Source organism: Erithacus rubecula (assembly GCF_903797595.1).
Source record: "Erithacus rubecula genome assembly, chromosome: 3".
NCBI lineage: Eukaryota > Metazoa > Chordata > Aves > Passeriformes > Muscicapidae > Erithacus > Erithacus rubecula.
The window spans coordinates 15,558,456-15,579,838 of NC_136689.1; the positions used below are offsets into that span (position 1 = coordinate 15,558,456).

The 21,383-nt window shown below is 44.4% G+C and overlaps 1 protein-coding gene across 1 annotated transcript; it reads left to right on the forward strand.

Annotated features, from left to right (window-relative positions):
* The first annotated feature begins 11,804 nt into the window (after positions 1 to 11,804).
* Positions 11,805 to 18,194, forward strand: LOC306798937 (patched domain-containing protein 3-like). Its single transcript, XM_079299345.1, has 4 exons — positions 11,805 to 12,671; positions 12,893 to 13,014; positions 14,200 to 14,345; positions 16,331 to 18,194. Exons 1-4 carry the CDS (start codon positions 11,940 to 11,942, stop codon positions 17,929 to 17,931), a joined length of 2,601 nt encoding a protein of 866 aa, XP_079155471.1. The 5' UTR covers positions 11,805 to 11,939; the 3' UTR covers positions 17,932 to 18,194.
* Positions 18,195 to 21,383: the final 3,189 nt, after the last annotated feature.

Sequence of the window (21,383 nt, forward strand, 5' to 3'; positions counted from 1 at the left end):
CCAGGCTGAATAACCCCAGCTCTCAGCCTGTCTTCATAGGAGAGGTGCTCCAGCCCTTCCATCATCATGAAATAGCTCAGTAAGTTTTTATGATCTTAAGAATATGATTTAAAAGATTCTATCTTTAAGGTAACAATCCAATTTGGTTTGCACTTAATATCAATAAATATTTAAAATAAGGGCTTAAAGCTCCATCTATTTGCTGGAAGCATTGTAAAAATTAACCTTCTCAGTTCTGCCTCAGAAGGTTTTAGAATTTGCATTTGTCTAAAGTTTTTGTAGTTACTAATTAGTGAACTAAAGAATCTTAACAAAACACAAGCAAATCTTACATGAGAAATTACTGAATCCCTCTTCCTAAACCAGGAGATAGCCATGGACTGCAAATAGTGCATGAATAAAGTACAGAAAAGCCTTCCACCAGCTCTCAATGCATTGTTGAATTTCCTGCCATATGTCATAAGAGAGAATTTTAACTTTGCCTTGCTGCTTCTATTTATGCTAATCTGTGTGGTGACTATAACATATTCTGCAATACACATGCTTTTTAGTTGTGGGGACAGAATGTGATGAGGGCAATTTCCTCACTAAAATTCAAAGGAAAAAAATCTACTTAGGACAATACAACTAAGTGGGAAAGGGAATTAATTTCCTTTTTAATGATACCAATAATAAAGCCACAGTTTCTATTTTGTGTCAAGATTAAATTACAGCAGTGCTCTAATCTGTCTCCTGGAAAACAGAGCATAGCCTTTATGTAGAAATACTTTTGCATGAGAACCTTTTGTATGAAAATGTTTTATGCATTAATTTTTTATCATAAAAGATAATTTTCATAATTATAGAATTATCCAGCTGCCTAAGAATATTACCTGTTGTATTGCACTGTTATGACTCTGTACAGGTCAGAGAGTGGGGAAGAAGCTATAAAATTTTTCCAACTATATGGGAATGCAGTCAGGAAGAAAACACACATCCTCAACAAATCCATTCCCATTTATTCCAGAGTGTAAAATTAATCAATTATTCTACAAGAGCTGGGACCGCTCTTGAAACTCTGCTGATTGACACATGCTAATACATGTGTCTGCTGAGGATACCCCTCTATAAAATATAAAAATTAAGGCCTGCTATAAAATTCTATAACTAATTTCAAAACATATTGAACCAACACCTAAGAGATAAAATATTGTGATATCCTTCACACCCACTACCCATTTAAAAAAATCCACTGATTCCATATGATTCACAGGGTGAGGGCACTGATTAACGAGAAATGGATGGATGACTACAATTGAATCAAACTATTGGATGCCATATAATTACTCGTGTTATCGCTTCAGCTGTTTCTATCTTTTCTCCTATTGCCTTTCTTCATCCATAAACTGAAGAAGATAGCTGGGATACAACCATTTATTACAATGTTTGTGTCACAGGGTTGATGTCAGAGACTGAAATAGTTCATGCCTCAAACACCGATATAAAGTTTTCTTCATTATAGCAAAACTGAAAGGAAGATAATATATATAAAGAAGCCTTTGAAGCCCACTCATCCCTTAAAAATGCCTGACTGGAACTTTGGACTGAAAATCAAACTGCTGAGATTAAATTAAAGGAAATACAATCTTCACTCATCTGAGTAAACAAGTGAACAAAGAAAAGAATAAGAGTCAAACCCTGCAGCTGTGCTGAGGTTCTTCTCTGGCTGGGTTTAGGGTGGGGGAGACCATAGCTCACAGAAGCCAAGTTTACACAGACTCTCTCCTGAAACGCAGGTGGGAGGTGGTTTCAGGGGTAACCTCTCTCAGAGTCAGCAAACACCTATCCTCCCTTACACAAACTGGCCCAGCTGTGGAACCTCCAACCCCACAGACCACATCCACAGGGCATTGGAGTGAGAGGCAGATGAGGGGGGTACCTTAATCCATGAAAGACCCCACAAAGTGCTCCCAGGGTCATGCAACAGATCCAGAGCTTGTTGGAAGAAACAACAGCAACCCCCTTACCCCCCCTGCCTCCCAGGGAGGTAGCTGGGTTTTCCTACCTTGCCTGAGTGTATTGTCATCCAACTTTATGCTTTTTGGGGGCACCTTCACCACCTAGAAGACCAGCTGGAGAGGATCAATGGAACATCAGTTGCAATCCGTGGATGGTGATATTTTCCTTATTCTGTCTCTGCCACTCTCTTTTCTGTCACCCCCACCTCTTTTCTATTTCTTTCTTTCTTTCTCTCTCTCATATTTACTAACAAATAATACCTATACTGTTGACTTCAGCATATGATCTTCGCTGCATATAGGTAAAACCTTACAAAGGGAAGGTCTTGTAAAATCATGGCTCAGGCCTCCTACTTTGGCTAAGCAGAAAAGGACTATGGGAAAGTGACTCCACTGAATTAGAGATAGAAAAAGAAATTATGTAACCATCACATGCTCACATTGTGGTGTATGGCGGTTGGGTGCATTATGTTTGTTATTGTTTAAAACTGTGTACCTGAAAACCACCTAATTGCTTTAAAAGGCCTCATTTTTTGAATGAAGCAGCTCTCCTTTGCACTTGCCTGGGGACCCTGCATCACTACGAACCCTCATCTGACAGTCTTGTTTCCACCTTAATTTGGGAAGAATTATTGCTAATAATTTTAATAACTGGATCTCAACACCCTCTGAAACCAAGGGAAAGCCTTACTTTCTCCAGCCTTCACTCACCTCCAAGTTTTGGAACTCCTGAGGGCCATTCTCAGCAGTAAGACTGAGGAAAACAAGGCTTTCTGCCTTCTCTGTGTCCTCCATTACCAGAACACCTTTCTGATTCTGCAGCAACTGTACATTTTCCCCAATCTCGCTTTTAATGATGCTGTATTTATAGAAGCCCTTCTCTTCTGAAGCCCTAAGCCATGGGATTCCTCTTAGCAGGTCTTTCCAGGGGCCAAAGTTAGCTCTGTGAAAGTTTAGGGATCTAGTCCTGCTTAATGCTTTGTTTCCTCCATGCAGGATCCTCAGTTCCACCATCTCATGGTTACTACAGCCAAGGCTGCCCCCAAACTTCATGTCTTCAACCAGTGCTTCATGGTTTCTTAGTAAAAGGCCCTGGAATGTGTCCCAGCTGTGTCCCCTCCCTGCCTCTTGCCCACCAAGAGGCATCCCTGAAGAGAAGAGTGACAAACACAAGGACTTGAGTGTCTGCAATGACCAACACCAGATGGTCACAGGTCTAATAGAGCCTGACATGCACCAGCACTGCACAGAGATCTGCCACAGAGCATCTGGACAGAAGCAAGATGGGTAAGGAAAAGGCCTCATGCACATTTCAGATAAATAATAAAGGGGAAGACCTTGGTGCCTCCCTGTTTGTATGTGTAGCTTGGCAGTCACCCTGAGAGGGGTGGGCAAAAGGGTCTCAGGCAAGAGATGCAGGAGTTCTGCAAGTCTGACTTTTGGCACTGCTTGTAAACATGAACATTCTTATGGCTCAGACCTCATCTGACACCAGGATTTTTCTATATAGTCTATGGGGGCTGCTTCTGGAGCAGAGCACAGTTATGGATGGGACAGAAGCTGGACTGAGGACAAGGACTGTCTCTGTTGTGTTCCAAAACCACTAAGAAACCACATTATGATGCCTTGATGATCTGAGTGGGCCTCATATAAAAACAGTTTCTCCTTGACGATAAAACACAAACATTCTTAACATTCAATGCTGCTACAGTTCAAGTGAAAAATACACTCATTATTTATCTAACTTATCTTATAACCTATGACCTCAATTACTCAAGCTTTCTTAGGAAGCCACATTAAAAAAATATTTCTTGACAACATATTGACTTATATTTCCCTATTATATGGAAACCCGGAGCAAAGTTCAAACCATTAACGTTTGATGATGAAAACCTTAGAAACAGTTCAGAGTCAAGTGAAATGACATTCCTTTCACCCCATTTACCTACATGAATCATAATCTAATCTTTGTCACATCCATACTTTTCTGCATGATCTCAAAAAACCAGTAACAGAAAATAAAAGGAGAATCAAAAATACCCCCTAGAACCTTCAAAATCACAGAGAAGGTTCCATTCACAGAGAAATACCATGTTACCCCAGATGAAAGCATGAAGAACACAAGACAAACTTGACCCACTGTGACCCTGTGAGGAGGAATTACCTCACCCCTCAGCAGAGCACTCCCCACCAGGGTTATGTTCTCTTGCATGGCAAGAACATGAGGGCAATCACAGATGTTCAGACTTTGGGATAGGAATGGCCATGTACTGCTGTAAACACAATCTCCACAGAGTTTACCTGCCTGCCTGCCTGTGGAGGTTCTGTTCCACATCAATTCACAGCCCTCCCTGTTCAGGTAGATTGAGTTTGTTTGTTGCTCTTCAGTTTATTCCGTTTGTTTCAAACTCAGCCCATTTACACTAATGCATGAGACACCAAAAGGATTTGAAATAGTTCCTGGCAATTTGCCTCTCCCTAAAATCTTGCTTTTATCTTCCTGGAACCTTAGAATGACCCAGAAGAGTCTGGACACACCAATTTTTGCTTTACTGGTAGAACACATAATTCTACTCAACAGATTTTCATGGAAGTGACAGACAGCCCCGTGAACTGTGAGGGGGGATCTGCTGCAGATTCAAATGAATCTGTTGCAATAAATTGAAACCTCTTCACCTAGAGCTGCTCAGCCACTCATGATAGCAACTGTGTAAGGATCTACTTCCATGGCAGATGAGTGTCTAAGAGCCCTTAACAGTTAATGGAGGTCTGCTCAACAAAGCCAATGGAGCAGTGTGGTGGTGCATTCCCCTCTCTGTCCCAGGCCACACTCACATCTGAGAAATGCTCCTCAGGCTTCAACCTTGGTGACCAGCACCTGGGCTCAGCTCCTCTTGAGTTTATCAGAAACACTGTGTGCTCCCAGGAGCTGCTGCTCTCTAATTAGCTCTGGGTTTTTTTCATGAACAGCCTTGGAAATTCTTTTCCTTGCCTGAATGGCTTAATATCCCTGTTCTCACACTTTCAAAGAAAGGGTGCCAACCCTAAGTGTGGCCAGGCTGGAACACTGTTCTCACTAAAGCCACTCTCTTGCAGCCCTAGGTACAGTGGTCCAAGATGAGTCCTTTGAGCTCTGCGGGCTGCAGTGAGCTGTGACCAGTGACTGAGAGGAGCCTCTCAGAACCTGCAAACTCTGAGGTTTGCTGTACTTGGTGGATCACTGAGCAACAAGGAATCTGGGCCAAAAACCCTGCTCTCCTCAAGGCTCAATCCTTCAACCCATGGAGGAGATGCAAAAGCATCCAAAATGAGTATTTCACTGCCTTCAAGGGGAATTTTTCACAGGTACCTTGCCTGACCTTTATGTCTGTGTGCATACACACGTACACATATGCTGCAGCAAATCTGGGAAAAATGCTGCTCTCTTAGATGTTTAAGTACCTTAGATATCTAAGTAAACTAGGCTTGTATGTAAGTTTAAGTTATAAGTTAAATTATATGCTGTTATGTGTTATTTCTCTGCTAAATTGTTAAGATTATGTTGTAAGTTAAGAACTGTTAAATTTGAGTGCTGTTAATGTCTTAGGTTGTATCCTTTTTTATCCTTGTCCTTTCTATCTTTTGTCACACACAACTAAACATACACACCTAAGCACATACACACATATTTCACAGTTCATTTCTGTTTTGATTGACTGTGTTTTGTTGCTTTTTTTTTTCTTCACTGTGCCTTAACTGTCCTGCAAGTAGTGGAGTGAGCCTAACCAATGAACTCTGTTCATTGCTGTTGCTTATTTTTAAATCTGGCCTTTACTGATACTCTTGCCAGTGACTTTTCAAGCAATCTAAAATGCTTGTTTGTAATCAGCAGTGAAGAAAGCTGGGTGCTGGACCAACACAAGTGGTTGCTGCACTTCCACTCCAAGCAGACACAAAGAATGTTTGAGGAATGTCTTGGGAAAGGAAGAAAAAACACTCTTTTAGTTACAGGATAATTCCTATCCAAGAGACGTAAATGGAAAAGAAGATAACTGGCATTACATTTCTGTTTTACAATTAGTAAAGTGTGATCACTGCTAACTGAACAGGAGTGATTTCCCTGGACCACATTCTAGGTGACCAGCAAGGACAAAGGATGAAGAAAAATAAAAGTACCATGGATAGACCAAGGTGGGATCAGGATGAGATTTATGAGTAGTAATATTGAATGCGGCTGTCAAAACTGAGGGATCAGAAATATCTTTTTCTTAGGACATAAAGTCTCCATCTGATATGTCAGCATTCTGGGAAAGGCAGAACTTCTCTAGAGGGTTCTGCTATATTGTATGTACAGCAAGTTACGCAGGTGATGCCACCTCTGCAAACATTCTGGCTCACAAAATGAAAACGGCACATACCAATGTGGCATGGATAGAGCCAGACAACCGCACTTTCATATTTGCACCAGCAACAGAAGAAGGTATTATCCTGACATGCACACCCATAATAAATCAACATTGCCAGGGGAGACTGGATTACTCTGACACAAAATAACTTCTCTAATATCCTGTTGGCATAAAAACACTGCTGAGAAGAAGGGCAGTGTTCACATTGTTAGTGTGTTTGCCAGAAAATATCCCTGACAGGGAAGTATAAAATTTCCTTCCAGTGAATGAAATAGAAAGGAGTTTAAAAAGTCATCCCCTCCATGGATAACAGAATAAATGCTCACATTATCCCCTGAGGTATCTTTGTTTTCTCTGTGTCAGGTACAAAAGATGTGTCTAATCCTGGCATATTTGGTCCACTGCTGTGCATGTCGACGAGATAATGTAGAAGACCTTATTGTTAGTTCCTAGGACTCCAGCCTTCAGGCATTATACAATTTATCAGCCACCTGGTGCAACTCATCCTGTGAAAGGGGAATAATACACAAAACATCCCTTGTTGGCATGGAAGTGTTATCACAGGCTGTTAAGACCTCCTCTCACATGCTGGCCCCACATGAGATGTTGAAAATGGCAAATCCTGAGGAGGAGACACAAAGTGTGGTCCTGGGGTGGAGGGGAGAGCATGCTGTGTGCTGCCTTCCTAGCCCCCCCTGTCAGAAGCCATGCTCCACCTCCTTCTGCTGCTCAGTGGCTTCTCCAGAATCCAGGGGTTGGTATGTATTAATTGCTAACATGACTAATAAAATTAATTTTGTCTGCAGTTCTGAGTGTGTCTTCAGTTTTTTGTGCATAAGCTTCCTCCTGAACCTGTAACACTGTCTCTGATCTCTAACAAATAAAAGTTCAGTTCATGTTCAGATCAGTATTTTCTGATATACATATTCAAAATAATAAGGTAGTGTTTAAAATAAAATCTACCCAAAAAATTCAAGCAGACATTGTCGGATCAAAGCAACAGTAAAAGAGAGGCACTGTAGTTTTACTTTGTGGTTTTTCTCCATAAATAATATGCTTACAGTTCCTGAAGATCTCTGAGACCTGACTGACCATTTTATAAGGAAACTTAGAAACAATCATTTCGCAAAGAAAAAGCAAACTACAAATATAACATACTCCCTAGTAATAACAACTAAAAAAACTTTTGCAGTTCTCATGCAAGCAAGTTGTACATCATTCATGTACATTAGGGAAAGTGAAATGTTATGGCCTCTTGATAAGGATATACAAGTACAAAAGTTGATGAGCTTCTTTGGTAGAATATTGTTCATTTGAAACAGACAGTTTCTATCCACAGTATCACCCAGACAGTTAAAACACTCAGACACCTTCATTCTTCCCAAAAGCAAAAATGAAAAATCAAATGAACACAGTCTCATCATGCAGCAGAGGAGCCACTCATCCTGCCAGCTCCCAGCACGTGGCAATTTCACAGTGTCACTCTGCACTCACAGAGGAAAGGAAAAACAGCTTCTCAACACAAATAAACATCTGTTAGTTCTGGGTCCTGGTACCAGAATAACTTCTGGGGTTTCTTTGGAATCTTATGTTCTAGACAGACAAGCCACCCTAGAGGAAACCAGGAATTCACCTCCCATTCTGCTGCTCCCATCACCCAGCCATCCCCATCATTCCTTTGTGGGCATTTTTCTGAAGGCCAAGAAAAATGTTATCCTTCCTTGCACGCTGGCTGGTGAAGGCACAGAGGGTACACATCTGCCACTGGCAGCCCCCAACTGGACAATTAAACTGCTCCCTTTGGACACAGGGCTTTGAGGTGCTGCATTTCCTCCATCATCTGTGGGCAGGCAACCTCAGGGCTGTCACCGCCTAGCACAGGTAACTAAGTCCTATTGTTTCAGCCAGGCATGCAAACACGGCAGAAGCTAAGCAGCCCATAGAGTAGTCCTGCCTCACAGAAAGGAAAGGACTTCTCTGTCTTTGTCAGGTGCTATGGTGGGCACTGTAAAGATCAGGTTAGAGAAATTTCCTTCATAAATGGCATATGAATGCCTGATGCTGCATTATGATGGAAGAAATGGGATAAAAGTCTTTCTGGTGATAGCAATATTTTTTTCTATTCCAGTGTCCAGTGTATCTCACACAATTGTCAAAGCACTTTCCAATGGCAGCCTGGGTGCATTAGGAAATGCCTGTTCTGTCTCTGTTCTGGCATTTCAAATGCAAGGTAGAAATAGGCCACCTGAGAATTTGATACTGCATGTGTCCCTCTCCTGGGAAAAGACAAAGACCAACTGTCACAAATTGTATCAAGAAAAATTCCAGCAATATTCTGTTACAGGCAAAAACTCTTTACTCCTTCAGGGAATTTCTATGAATTAATCTATTTGCCAATTTAAAATCTATTAAATACATATTCTGGTATCAAGGGAGACAGTAAAAAACCCAACCAACCCTGTGAAAAAAAACCCTGCTTCCCTTTAGACACCTCTTCCTCCTGCTACCCTTTTTTGCTCCTCACCCCAGACCATGCTCAGCCCCTTTACTGAGGGAGTGGCCAGCACAGGAGACTCAGGCCAGCACACACCAGGACACAGTTCCTTAGGGCTGCATGTCTCAGCTCCTGCTCCCTTGGCTCCAGCCCCTGCCCAGGTATCTTCTTCCCTCCTGCTCCAGTGAGGACCTCTCCCCTTCTTCTCTCTCCTCCTGGCCTTGTTTATCTTTTTGCTTGGTGTTTACCACTCTCACTGGTTTATGTGGTCTTGAAGTGGACAATGTACCTGTGTTAGGTACATTCTGACACCACCTAGAGATGAGGCCACTGGGAATATTAGAAATTAATTTATTGTATTGCTGAGTCTCCACAAACCTTGCAAAGATGCAAGTACAATCCACTTAAATGTGAGGCACCAGTTATCCATCTCAGCTGTCTTCTAGCCATGTCAGATATATGTATCAGCTTTCCTTCTCACCATTTCTTTAGCACTGGGAAACCCAAAGAAATGTGAGCATTTATCTATGGGGCAATATGTCTAAACAGCAATTCACTGGGATTTCACTTTGAAACTTCCAGCAAATGCAACATAAAAATCAGAAAAGCCTGTGCCTACATCCAAAAACACCAGAAAGCTGGCTGGCTGAAAGTCCTGCAAACCAGCTCCTAGCTCTGCCACAAGAAACATTTCAGATTTTATCCTTTTAGAAATTAATAGCAAGAACATGAATGGCCCAGAAACAAGGACAAGAATCCACATTGTGGGAGAAGACTGGAATTTACTTCTTTCTCCAAGTGCATTCTGAATTGAGAGTTGGTGGAACAATCTTCCCACGCCACAGGTGAGATTCCCAAGTCTCAGAGCTAACCTAGGGGCACCACCTGAGCCCAGTGCACTGGGTGTCCTGACTGAATAGCTCCTGCCACTAGGCCACTCTTGACCATTACCAGAGTTTGTCTCAAGCTCCTGAGAAGCCAGAAAGAAACTGACTAGGACAATTGGTTAAATTTTATTTTCTGCCTTGTTGAGCTTAAAAAAGACACTAACACTTCATGGCTGTGTTTTACAGCGGGACACTATCTCTTCATAGCTGTTACAATGTCATTGAATCCTCCACAACATGGTCTAATGCCAGGTTTTCCTAGAAATCTTCTTGGTGTCTGCCTATGGATAGGTGTGTCTGTAATTTATTCCCAGCCATATGTCTGTTCTTCTCACTAGTTATCTCTGTGAAGAAAGACTATGTTTTTCAGCTGGGTAACTAACACTAAGACTTAAATGTCTACATGACATCAAGTATCCCTTTTTCTGTAGACAAATTCCTCCTATGTAAATAGCTCTTACTTTAAGCTCTGACTTACTTTAGTGTCAAACCATTCAAAGAAATTGAGAACGGAACATGGAGAGGCTATCACTGGAGTAATGCTAATTAACACTTAGATTTTGACAAGTTAGGAGCTACAGGTAATAGCTTCAAAGTGCCTGTCTCCCAGAGAGAAATTCAGAGCTGGCATACTTGTCTCAGAGCACCTGTGCACAGAAAAGGGAATCACCAAAATCCAACCACCCTAGGTGCTGAATGCAGCCGAAGATATATAACATCACTCAGAGCCTGACTGGCTATTTTACACTCACAGGTGCCAAGCCTGTCTTCCCTAGATGGGAGAGAAGAGATAGCTACAGCTTTTCTTTTTAAGAGAAAAGAAGGCAGGAGAAGAGATGAGAGAGTTGCTTCTTTCAAAGGCAAGGAGAAGAAATGCATGTCTGTTAAGCATTAGCAAAGTACTTGTATACCTGACTAGCACTGCCACATCTGAGCTTAATGTTCTCAGCCAGAAGCCACTCAAACCACCATCACTTACCAGTCTCAAGAACACCAGGCTGTAAGGCAGGTTTTGGACTTGAAAAGATCATTTCAATCACTACTACTACATAAAGCTCTGGCACATCACACCAATGATATTCTTGTGACTTGCTCACTGGAATAGCTAACCCTTGTTTCAAAGTCTTTTATTTCACCTGCTGTCATTCCCCTGTTTTGTAAACCCATACACTGAAAGAGCAAACACTGCAAGATGCACATCACCACTGTCTGTGCTTTGCTCTCAGACAGAAGAATAATCTTTAGTGGTGAAGTAACAGCTGCAGCAGATTTGGAGAAAACAGGAAACAGAAGTCTAGGCTTTCTGACCACTGGTACCAAGTGGGAGATGCTTTGCAGGCCCCTCTGGTACCATGGGCTGGCTGAGGCTATCCTGCAGGCACAGACTGGTGCAAGGGCCACACTGGCCATGGGGCACAGCACAGCCTCACTGCCATGTGATCTCCTTAACTCCTCAACAGGCAATGGTCTCCTGCTCAGGATCACTACACCTCACCTCTCACCTTTTAATTCTGCAGCCTCCTTCTTACCACATGGAAGCTAGCTCAGTATTTAATATTGTAACAGTGGATTTATTGATTCTATTACATATAGTGAAAGTCCCTTCCCTAGGCTTGTTCTCTGCTCATATACCCAAGGATCACATTAAATCCTTTTTACTACAGGGAGTTCAAGGTATGAGATACCAAGAGGTAGCCCAAATTTACTTGAAATTCCTGCTGTCCACTACATGTGAGCTTTCATCAGACAGTCTTGATGCCAGAGGCTCTTTCCTCCCGCTGTATCTGACTTCTCCCATAATAGGACGAGATCTCACCTGATTCCCCAGCGAGTTTGTTCAGCACACTATACCCAGGAAAACCCCCTTTTGCGGGCTAACGAAGCACACGGGTACCCGAAACCGGGGCGGGGCGCGGCGGAGCGCAGAGGGGGAAGCCTGATCGGCTCTCCTGCCCATCCTGGGGAGCCCGTGAGTCACGGCGAGGGAGCGCCCTGACCGCGCCCGCCTCTGAAAACTGCGTTACCTTCCCGGGCCCGACGGGCAGAGGGCGGCTCTCAACTCATTTCCTCTCTCTCTCCTCTCCTCTCCTCCGGGCCGGCACAGACCGCTCCGTGGGTCCCCGTGGGACGCGCCCGCGGCGAGGAGCCGCCGCTGCAGCCCGTGCCCACCTCGCCCATGGCGGAGCCGCGGGACCCCGCGGAGCGCTGCTCCTGCCGCAACAGTGACTGCCTGGAGCGGCCGCTGCGCCGGCTCTTCCAAGGGCTGGCGAACGGCGTGGCCGCCTGCCCCTGGCCCTTCGTGCTGGTGCCGCTGCTGCTGTCGGGCGCGCTGGGTGCCGGCTTCATCTTCCTGCCGCAGCTGAAGGCGAACGACATCGAGAGGCAGTTCACGCCGACGTGGGGGCCCGCCAAGGCCGAGCGCGACTTCGTGCGGCAGCACTTTCCCCCCAACGACTCGGAGCGCTTCTCCGCCCCGCGGCTGCCCACCGAGGGCGCCTACGCCGCTCTCATCGCCGTGGCGACCGACGGCACCTCGGTCCTGGAGCCGGCGGCGTGGGCAGAGGTGCTGCGGCTGAACGCGGTCGTGCACGACGCCGAGTACGAGCGGCTCTGCGCCCGCACCGCCGACGGCTGCGCCAGCCCCAACCCGCTGCTGCCGCGGCGGGGCGATGCGGGACCGCCCGCCCCGGGGAGCCTCCGCTTCCCCGTCAATGGCAGCGTCTTCCTGGGCACCGCGCTGGGCGGCGTGCAGACGGACGGCGGGCGGGTGCGCACGGCGCGGGCCCTGAAGCTGCTCTATTACCTGCGGGAGGACGGCCCCGAGGCGCAGGACAGCCGTCAGTGGCTGCAGAGCTTCCTGCGGAACATCTCCTCCAAGCTGGCGGAGTTGCGCCTCGGCTCCATTCAGGTAACGCAGGGGCGGGTGCGGAGCCGCCGAGCCCGAAATGTCCGGGCAGCGCCGTCGCGGAATTGAAGGGAAAGGAGACGGGGATGTGGGAGAGAGCGGGCGGGTTGCGAGGACCAGGGCAATGCGCGGCTGCCAAAGGGATGTTTGGCCTTGCCCGTGTGTGTGTGCAAAGAACAAGAAGGGGAAAAGTGCTTTATCATTTCTTGTTGTTTTAACGGCAGGTGACTTACTTTACCTCGCTGTCCAGACAACAGGAGTTTGAAGGAAATACCAAGAGTGTGATCCCGCTCTTTTCCATAACGTATTTCCTGACAATCACCTTTGCAATCGTCTCTTGCCTAAGGTAAAATGTCTCTAAGCTGTGGCTCAATGAGCCGTGATCTCTGCTCTTCTTTACCTTCCTCACTTGGTTTCTGCTCTTGCCGAGTGAAGGTGTTCTTGAAGCTGCATTTAATAGTGATATTTAAGAATAGGCAAAATGTGTTTCTTTGTTTTCTCTTGTCTATCTATGCATATTTCCTAGCTGCTTAGATAGGGTTCGTGGTAAGTACCAGATAAATACCTGAACAAGTGTTCAGTGTAGACATGACCAACTCGAATGCTCACCTCCTAGAGAAATTAATCTTGTCCAGTGCTTGTTGGAGTCAGTGAGTCAGGGGTTTCTCTGAATTCTTCAGAGAGAAATCAGAGTGCAGAGATTGAATTAAAGACTTTGGATGGATTGAAGTGTATTAAGCCACTCACACATAAGGTAGAGGTGCTAGTTTAAGTTTTAGGAAAGTAAGTGAGTCAGTAAGTTCTAGTGTAAGCTCTAGTGCTTTTAGTAAGTGAAAGGTTTCAAATGCCAGAGCACAAGTGCAAGTTCTAGTGAAGGTTGCAAACTATACTAGTGTTTTCAGTGGAGGCTCCAGGAACGTAGTTTGAGACATAATAGAGCTATAGTAAGAATATTGCTTACATTTATCAGATAGAACAAGAGAGATCTATGCGTAGTTTATACGTAACCTAGCGTGTTAAGAAACTAGAATTCTTATCAGTTAAGGAGTGGTGGACCGAGTTTGTCTTAGCTTGTTGAGAAGATTCTATATAAGAGCATGCATTGGGGAGTGCTGGTGCTTTTTGCCACTGCCATTTGCTTTTGCTTTGCTTTGCTCTCTCGCTGTCATCAGTCAACACCAAAGAAGATAGGAGCTGCCACAGCAACATCAGCTTCCCAGGACCCTGACAAGAGCAGCTTCTATTTCTGTTTGGGACTTTATATCAAAACTTAGCACGGACTTTGATATCTGTGACTGTGAATTTTGGGATTGATGTACTTCTGCAATAAATAACCTTTCAGCAACTACTAGCTGCTTACTTAAGAAGATAACCTGACAAAATAGGTGCCTAGAGCGCCGGAGGTCCTAACCTCACAAATGCTGACACCTGGGATCTCTCATAGCATCATTTGTCAGGTATTCATTTCAGGCAGGGTATGGCCTGTGAAATATTTGACATATAATTAAGATATTCTTTGAATTATTTTCAGACTGAGCTGTATAAGAAATAATATCTGGCTTGCAAGCTGTGGAGTGCTTTCTTCTGGCTTAGCTGTATTAAGCAGCTTTGGATTGATGCTCTTCTGTGGAGTGCCATTTGTGGTCACTGTAGCAAATGCACCATTCCTGATTCTGGGTAAGTAGAAAAAGTGAGTTGTATTCAGATAAAAAGACCCGAGTAAAGTTAAAGCAACCTAATCATGTCAGTCTTATATGGTGTGAATGTCAAATAATACAACATTTTCTCCTGAAGTGTGTGAAGGATAGGTGCAGCCCCCTCAGAGCACCTACAGGCAGACAAGCCCCTCAGCTCAGCTCAGTGTGCCCAGAGTGGAACTGGAGATGGGTTCTGGTGCAAGGGCAGCTTTTCCCAGAAGATAAGGTCTGATCTAGACCCACTGCTACAGCAGGAAGACTGTTATTGAGAGAGTGGTAAGGCTAGCACTTCTGGCATTGTTCTAGTGTGCCTGGAAATGGAGGCAGGATGATTTCTCCTCTGCAATAAAACATCTGTGTACTAATCAGTCTTATGCACCTACACAACTGAAGTGATGCACCATTTGTGCAAGCACTTCCCCCCAAAAACCCAAGCAAGTTGATATCACTGCATCCTTGTTACACAGACTGCTAACAGCCAATGCTGAACTCTCCAGCTACTGTTAGATAATGTTGCTGCAATTAGATAATGTTTCCAATTAGATAATGCTGCTGCAAACAAATTACTGCTTTTAAAATCCTTACTGGTCTCCTATATGATAAATGCATCTGATGTTTTCTTGGGCTTGGTTTCATGCTGGAGCTCCCAGGTTGACAGAGGCTGTGCATCATCCTAAACTATCCGATGCAAATGCTCCTTTGGGCAGGCATTGTTTCTTTATTTCCTGCATAATTCCAATACATTTTTTATTTACTTTTGTTTGCTCCTCAATAGCTGCAGCCCTGACTATCCAAAAGACCCTTTTGTATCCCTGGGAAAGGGCTTTAGCCAATCCCTTCAGATCTTCAGAAATAACACTTCAGAAATAACAGACTTCTGTTTTCTTTGCGTTAAAGCAAACAAATTCTCAGTGTATCAGAGGATTTGCTTTGAAGGCTGCTTGCTTTCCAAAGCAGCCAGGCTCACTGCCATCCAGTATTGCCGTTTGACATGCTGCTTAATTCATCTTTGCATGTTGACTGACAATTGCCTTTTCAGGTAGCAAGTAATGATTTCATCTCTTCTTCCGTGCTTGGCTAAATCTCACTCCAATATTCACACAGCCTGCCTTGCTTTCCCTTTTGCGTGATTCATTTTCAGTGACTAGTGGAGCCCTTGACAACATGGAAAAATACTGAAAGGTGTGATGTGGTAATCTTGAGAGTTACAAGAGGTGAGAGAAGCCCATAGGCTCTTCATTTTTGAGTTTCAGGTCACTCACTTACTCTGGCATCATAGCAAAAACTCAAACCCATGGTCCAGTTTTCCTGGCAGGTTTTCCCAGGGCCCTGGCAGGTAATATTTGTGAGCGCATCAGTACAAATGTGAACAGCAATGAATAATAAATTGTGAATAAGTGCTGGAAGATAAACTGGAGTGAAGTGGAAGGGAAAGAGCATTAGAAAGTGAGGCACTGGAAAACTGGAATCACTCTTCTCCCACGTGATAGCAACTGCTCTTCCTGCCATCTGAAGGCAGAACAAGAAATTGTTGGTCTAAGTTGCCACAGTGCTGGCGGAGAGATTCCAGAGATAATGGAGGATGCTTCCAGTCATGAGAATAGTTGAGCATCAGAATATGTGATGCTTTGAAATCTGTGTCATCTGCATCAGAGCATGCATGGACACCAGCTACAAGACACTTGTCACATATTCAGTAGGTGTGATCAGTCCTTCAGTGGAGTAGGTGAGGGATCAACACACCATCAGGTCAGCAGGAGGTGCTGAAAGATGATACATCTGGAGACACCCAAAAGATCTGTTTCCAAATTCTCTTGTAAATTGCATCAGTGCTCAGGCAATGTTACTAGCCCAACTTCCTTTTTCAAAATTTTATGCAGAATTAAATGTGGTTGATGTAGTTTTGTTGGGTGTTGGTTGAAGCTGCCCCTTGCAGTGCAACGTTAACAGTCTCTCCTCTTGCAGGGGTTGGCGTTGATGACATGTTCATCATGATTGCTGCTTGGGAACAAAGTTCAAGAAAAATAGATAAATCCAATGTTAAATCTCTGCTGGCTGAGACTTACGCAGAGGCAGCACTTTCTGTGACCATTACCACTGTGACAGATGTTTTGGCCTTCTTCATTGGCACCTGGACTGCTTTTCCATCCGTGAGGTCTTTTTGCCTCTACACGGGCACAGCCTTTGTCTTCTGCTATGTATATACCCTGACCTTCTTTGGGGCAGTTCTGGTATTAAATCACAAAAGGGAGCAAGGGAACCGACACTGGCTGACTTGCATGCGTGTGGATGTAGGTAAAGATCCAGCTGAGAGCTCCTGCTTGTACAATGCTTGCTGTATGGGCAGAGGTTCTGGGCAGCCATCTGAGCCAGAAGGCGAGCATCCAATGAGCATATTCTTTAAAAAGTATTATGGCCCTTTTGTCGCAAATAAATGGATCAAGCTGCTCATGGTGTTGCTGTATGGAGCGTATTTGGCTGGCAGCATTTATGGGTGTACTCAGATCAGGGAAGGCATCGATCTCCGAAATCTGGCAAATGATGACTCCTACGTCGTTCCGTACTACGATGATGACGAGCAATACTTCTCCACATACGGACCCAGGGTCATGGTTGTCATTACTGAGAGTGTGGATTACTGGAATGACTCTGTGCGTCTTGGCATTGAGAGCTGTGTACAGAAATTAGAGAACATTTCCTATGTAGATAGGAACCTCTCAGAGTCATGGCTGAGAGTATACACAGAACTTGCCAAAAGAGGTTCGATAAATATAAACAATAAGAATGACTTCTTAATCGGATTAACTATACTGTTCAGGATTCTTCCCAGTTTTGAATGGGACATAAACAAGACTCAGGATGGAATAGCAGCTTCACGTTTCTTCATCCAGACGGTGAACGTGACATCAGCTGTGGATGAGAAGAATCTCCTCAATCAGTTAAGAGAGGCAGCCAAGCAGTGCAGCATTCCACTGCAGGTCTATCACCCAGCCTTCATCTACTACGACCAGTACCTGGTAATAGTGCAGAACACGGTTCAGAACGTTGTCATTGCTGCCGGGGCGATGTTCGTTGTCTCCCTTCTGCTCATTCCCAACCCGTTGTGCTGCTTGTGGGTGACTTTTGCCATAGCCTCTGTTATAGTTGGCGTGGCTGGTTTCATGACGTTCTGGAGCGTCAATCTCGATTCTATATCCATGATCAACCTGGTCATTTGCATTGGCTTTTCAGTAGATTTTTCTGCTCATATTTCCTATGCCTTTGTTACAAGTAGAGAGTCATCAGCCAATGAAAGGGCAACTGAAGCTCTGTCCCTGCTGGGTTACCCAGTCCTACAAGGTGCAGTTTCTACGATACTAGGAGTAGTTGTCCTGGCTGCAGCAAACACCTACATCTTTAGGACATTCTTCAAGATTATGTTCCTTGTTATTTTGTTTGGAGCTCTTCATGGCCTTGTTTTTATTCCAGTGTTTTTAACATTTTTTGGAAACTTTTGCAATTCACCCCAAAATAACATGTCTAAAAATTTAGAGCATAGATTTAGAAATGATAAAGACTGTCCATGAATAATTTAAATAAAAGATTTTATATATTTACTATGTGTGGGTTCAAATGCAGTGACTGTCAAGGAATATAAGACATAAAAACCAGAAGAATAAATACATCAGATCAACAACGGCTTCAGAAAAGCCAGACAATAACAACAAACCACACAGAATGAATATGCAATTTTTACTTTTGTGTATGTTCAACTACCACGTTAATGTTGTTGATTATCTTTTTTGTGTGACTTTTTTACTGAATGTATTAAAATTATTGCAAACACTGACCACTGCATCAAGTTAATGGACTATGTTACATGTTTGTCAGGACGTGTTCATAGTGGGGAAGATTAACTCCCACTGGACTCTATTTCCTCCCTGTAATTCATCCCAACACTGATCTGGAAGACAGTTTTTCCCCAAGAGGCCCAAATCTGGATGTTTTACAGCAAAATTGCAAGAGGTTAGAAGTGTCTCAGACTGCGATAACTCATAAGCCTTCGGGAGACAAAATGTGCTTAGGTTCCTAAACCAGCATGAGAAACCATTGGGGAAAGCTCAACCCAAGCTGACTCCCATTTTCTATTCAAAGCCTTTTCTTGGTGTCCTGTTTTCTAGCTAAGGTTGAACATCTGGTACCCTTAAGAAGTTTGTATGTAACTTCTGTTAGCTGCAGTTTGCAAAGGGTTGTCCTGCAGGTTATTGAACTTGCATGGACTTCCTCAGTAACCACCCTGGGAGATGCTGTGCCGTGGTATGACAGGGAAAGCATTCTCTAGGGAGAATCACAGCCTGATTCGGGACAACGTGAAAAAGAAACCCGGGTTTTAAGCAGATCAGTCCTAAAACTGCAAATCCACAAATTCCATTGTGTTCAACAGTGACAACCCATTCTGTGATGTGTCAATAGAGCAGAGGAGCTTTCACTGAGTAGTAGCTAAGAATATATGAGGCAATCCTCTAACCTATGGGGACAAGGCAGTAGGTGAAAATCAATTCATAATTTGTAGCCAATGTCATGAATGACCCAATATCATGGAAATAAAATAAATGATGGTAAACCAGTGTTTAATTCTGGAAAAATTGTTGTAGAACTTACTAAATCATGCAGTCCAAATCTGCTGCTGTGGTGAGTTTCTTCTGAAAGACTGAGCAAGTGTGACAAAGCCAGGGAGTGCCTCTGTTCCCTGTGGATGGTTATCTGACCAGTTTCATGAGACCCAGTGAACAAGGCAAGATCCTTCTCTTGAGAGTCATAGAATAGTTTGAGTTGGAAGGGACGTGAGTTTGTGTTGGTTTGGCACGGCCTTGTTTTTTGGTAGCAGGGGAGGGCCACAGAAGTGGCTTCTGTGAAAAGTTGCTGGAAGCTTCCATGATGTCTAACAGGACTAATGTCTGATGCCTCTGAAGATGGACATGCTGTGAAGCCCAATTAGAGAGGTTGGTAACGCCTCTGTGATGACATATTTAAGAAGAAAATCCAAACAGTGCACACACAGCTTTTTTCGGGGGTGGCAAAGTGCTGCCAGCGGGACCATCCCGGCAGCGTGAGGCGATGCGCTGCACCTGCCGCCATCTTGGCACGGCCTGTGCTGAGTCTTGCCTCTTTGGCCACCCCTAGCCAGCCGTGCTGGAGACAGAAGGGCAGGGGTGGTGGCCACAGCTTCTCCTTCCCAGCCCCACTCGAAGAGAGGTGTTAAATAGTGCCAGTGTCGCGGCAGCCTCCACTGCCCGCTTGGTGGAGGCAGGGCCGCATTGCTGGCAGGGAAAGCATGGTGAGTGACTCTCAGCAAGGAACCTAGATTGACCTCTCAGCACTGTGGAATCCTGCAGGAATCTTTTCATTGGTGGAACTTGTTGACAGTGGTACTTACAGGCAGCAGCTTTTAGTCAGAGAAGAGGAGGAGGTAAGGACATGTGAGGGAAAACTACAGAATGGCACTAAGGTCAGTGGAAAAAAGGGAGGAGGGGCTCCAAGCTCTGGAGTAGAGATTCCTCTGCAGGCTGTGGTGAGGATCATGGTGAAACAAACTGTCCCTCTGCAGCCCGTGAGGTCCACGGGGGATGCAGAAATCCACTCGCAGCCCATGGCAGAAGTATTCATTCCAGAGCAGATGGATACTGGAGAAAGCTGTGATCCAGTCAGATACCCAAATGGAGGGAGAGGGCCCCTGCTTCCAGAGATCAAGAGAGAGGACCCTTGCTTCCAAACTAGAGCAGCCAATCCTTAAAGGACTCCACACCATGGAAGATCAGGTTGCTTAGAGTACAATCCAAAATGACCATAAATGTTTTCAGCTATCTGGGCAATCTGCGTCAGTGTTTTACCACTCTCATTGTAAAAAAAATTTCCTTGTATTAAGTCGACTGCCTTTTAGTTCACTCATTACTGCTTGTCTTATATCAAAGGCCCTGCTAAAATGTTTATTCCTGTCACTATTCCAAGTCCACTTTTGCCCAGAGCCATCTTTTTTCCAGACTGAACAACCTCATCTGTCTCAATCTGTGTTCACAGGAAAGGTACTCCAGCAGTCTAATCATGTTTGTGGCCTCCTCCAGACTCATGCCAGCAAGTTGATGTTCCTCCTATACTGGAGACCCCAGAGCTGGATGCAGTATTCCAGGCAGAGTGGTATCCTGACCTTCAGGCATGTCAACTGCACCACTCAGCTCAGTTTTATCTGCTCAATCCCTTTGTCTGTGCCTTAAATACCAGTGGTCCTAGTATGGACCACCGTGGGATAGCATGTGTCACCAATATCCATTGGGACAGTGAGACACTGAAGACTACCACTCACGTGCAACCAATTGACCAGTTCCTCATCCACCTAGCAGCCTACCCATCAAATCCATCTCTCTCTAATTCAGGGAAAAGAATATTGTGGAGGACCATCTCGGGGATGACTAACATTCCAACTTCCATGCCAAGTGTGTAATTTAGAATTAAAACTTCGTGATTTTTTGAAGACCAAGCAATTACACATCTTGTGTGTTCCCTTCCCCTTAAGGGTGGAACATCACAGCCTTGCTTGACAGTCTTTCCCAAATAGTGTTAGCTTGGGAAGCACCTGTTAGTTGGCAACAGATAAACTGTTTGCTCCTTCACTTCAGTGCCTAAACACAGGAAGAAGAGCACCAAAAAAAAAATACAGGAATTGTACCATGAACTTCTAGAGTAACCTGGAAATTCTTACCAAAAGTAATCAGTAGTGCCATAGCACAGTAGCCCTACATCTCTAGTCAAGATCCAGCCTACATCCAGTCAGATAACATATTGAAAGGTTATGAAGGGTTGCTCCAATCTTTATGAGCTTCAAACACACTTTCTTTGCCATGAAATTGTCATCTTACCAATGAAAACACCTGTTCTGGTGCCACTGACAGATTCTACAGGAACTCCTGCATCCTCCAGGGCTTTGTATGTGCACTCTATCAGTAATTTCTGTTGTGGATCCATGCGTTCTGCTTCCATATTA

Excerpts from the sequence above, each read along its gene's own strand:
- LOC306798937 (XM_079299345.1), top strand. The coding sequence starts at position 11,940 with ATGGCGGAGCCGCGGGACCCCGCGGAGCGCTGCTCCTGCCGCAACAGT. Across the intron at positions 13,015-14,199 it reads GCAATCGTCTCTTGCCTAAG|ACTGAGCTGTATAAGAAATA; the intron begins GTAAAATGTCTC and ends AATTATTTTCAG. Across the intron at positions 14,346-16,330 it reads TGCACCATTCCTGATTCTGG|GGGTTGGCGTTGATGACATG; the intron begins GTAAGTAGAAAA and ends CTCCTCTTGCAG.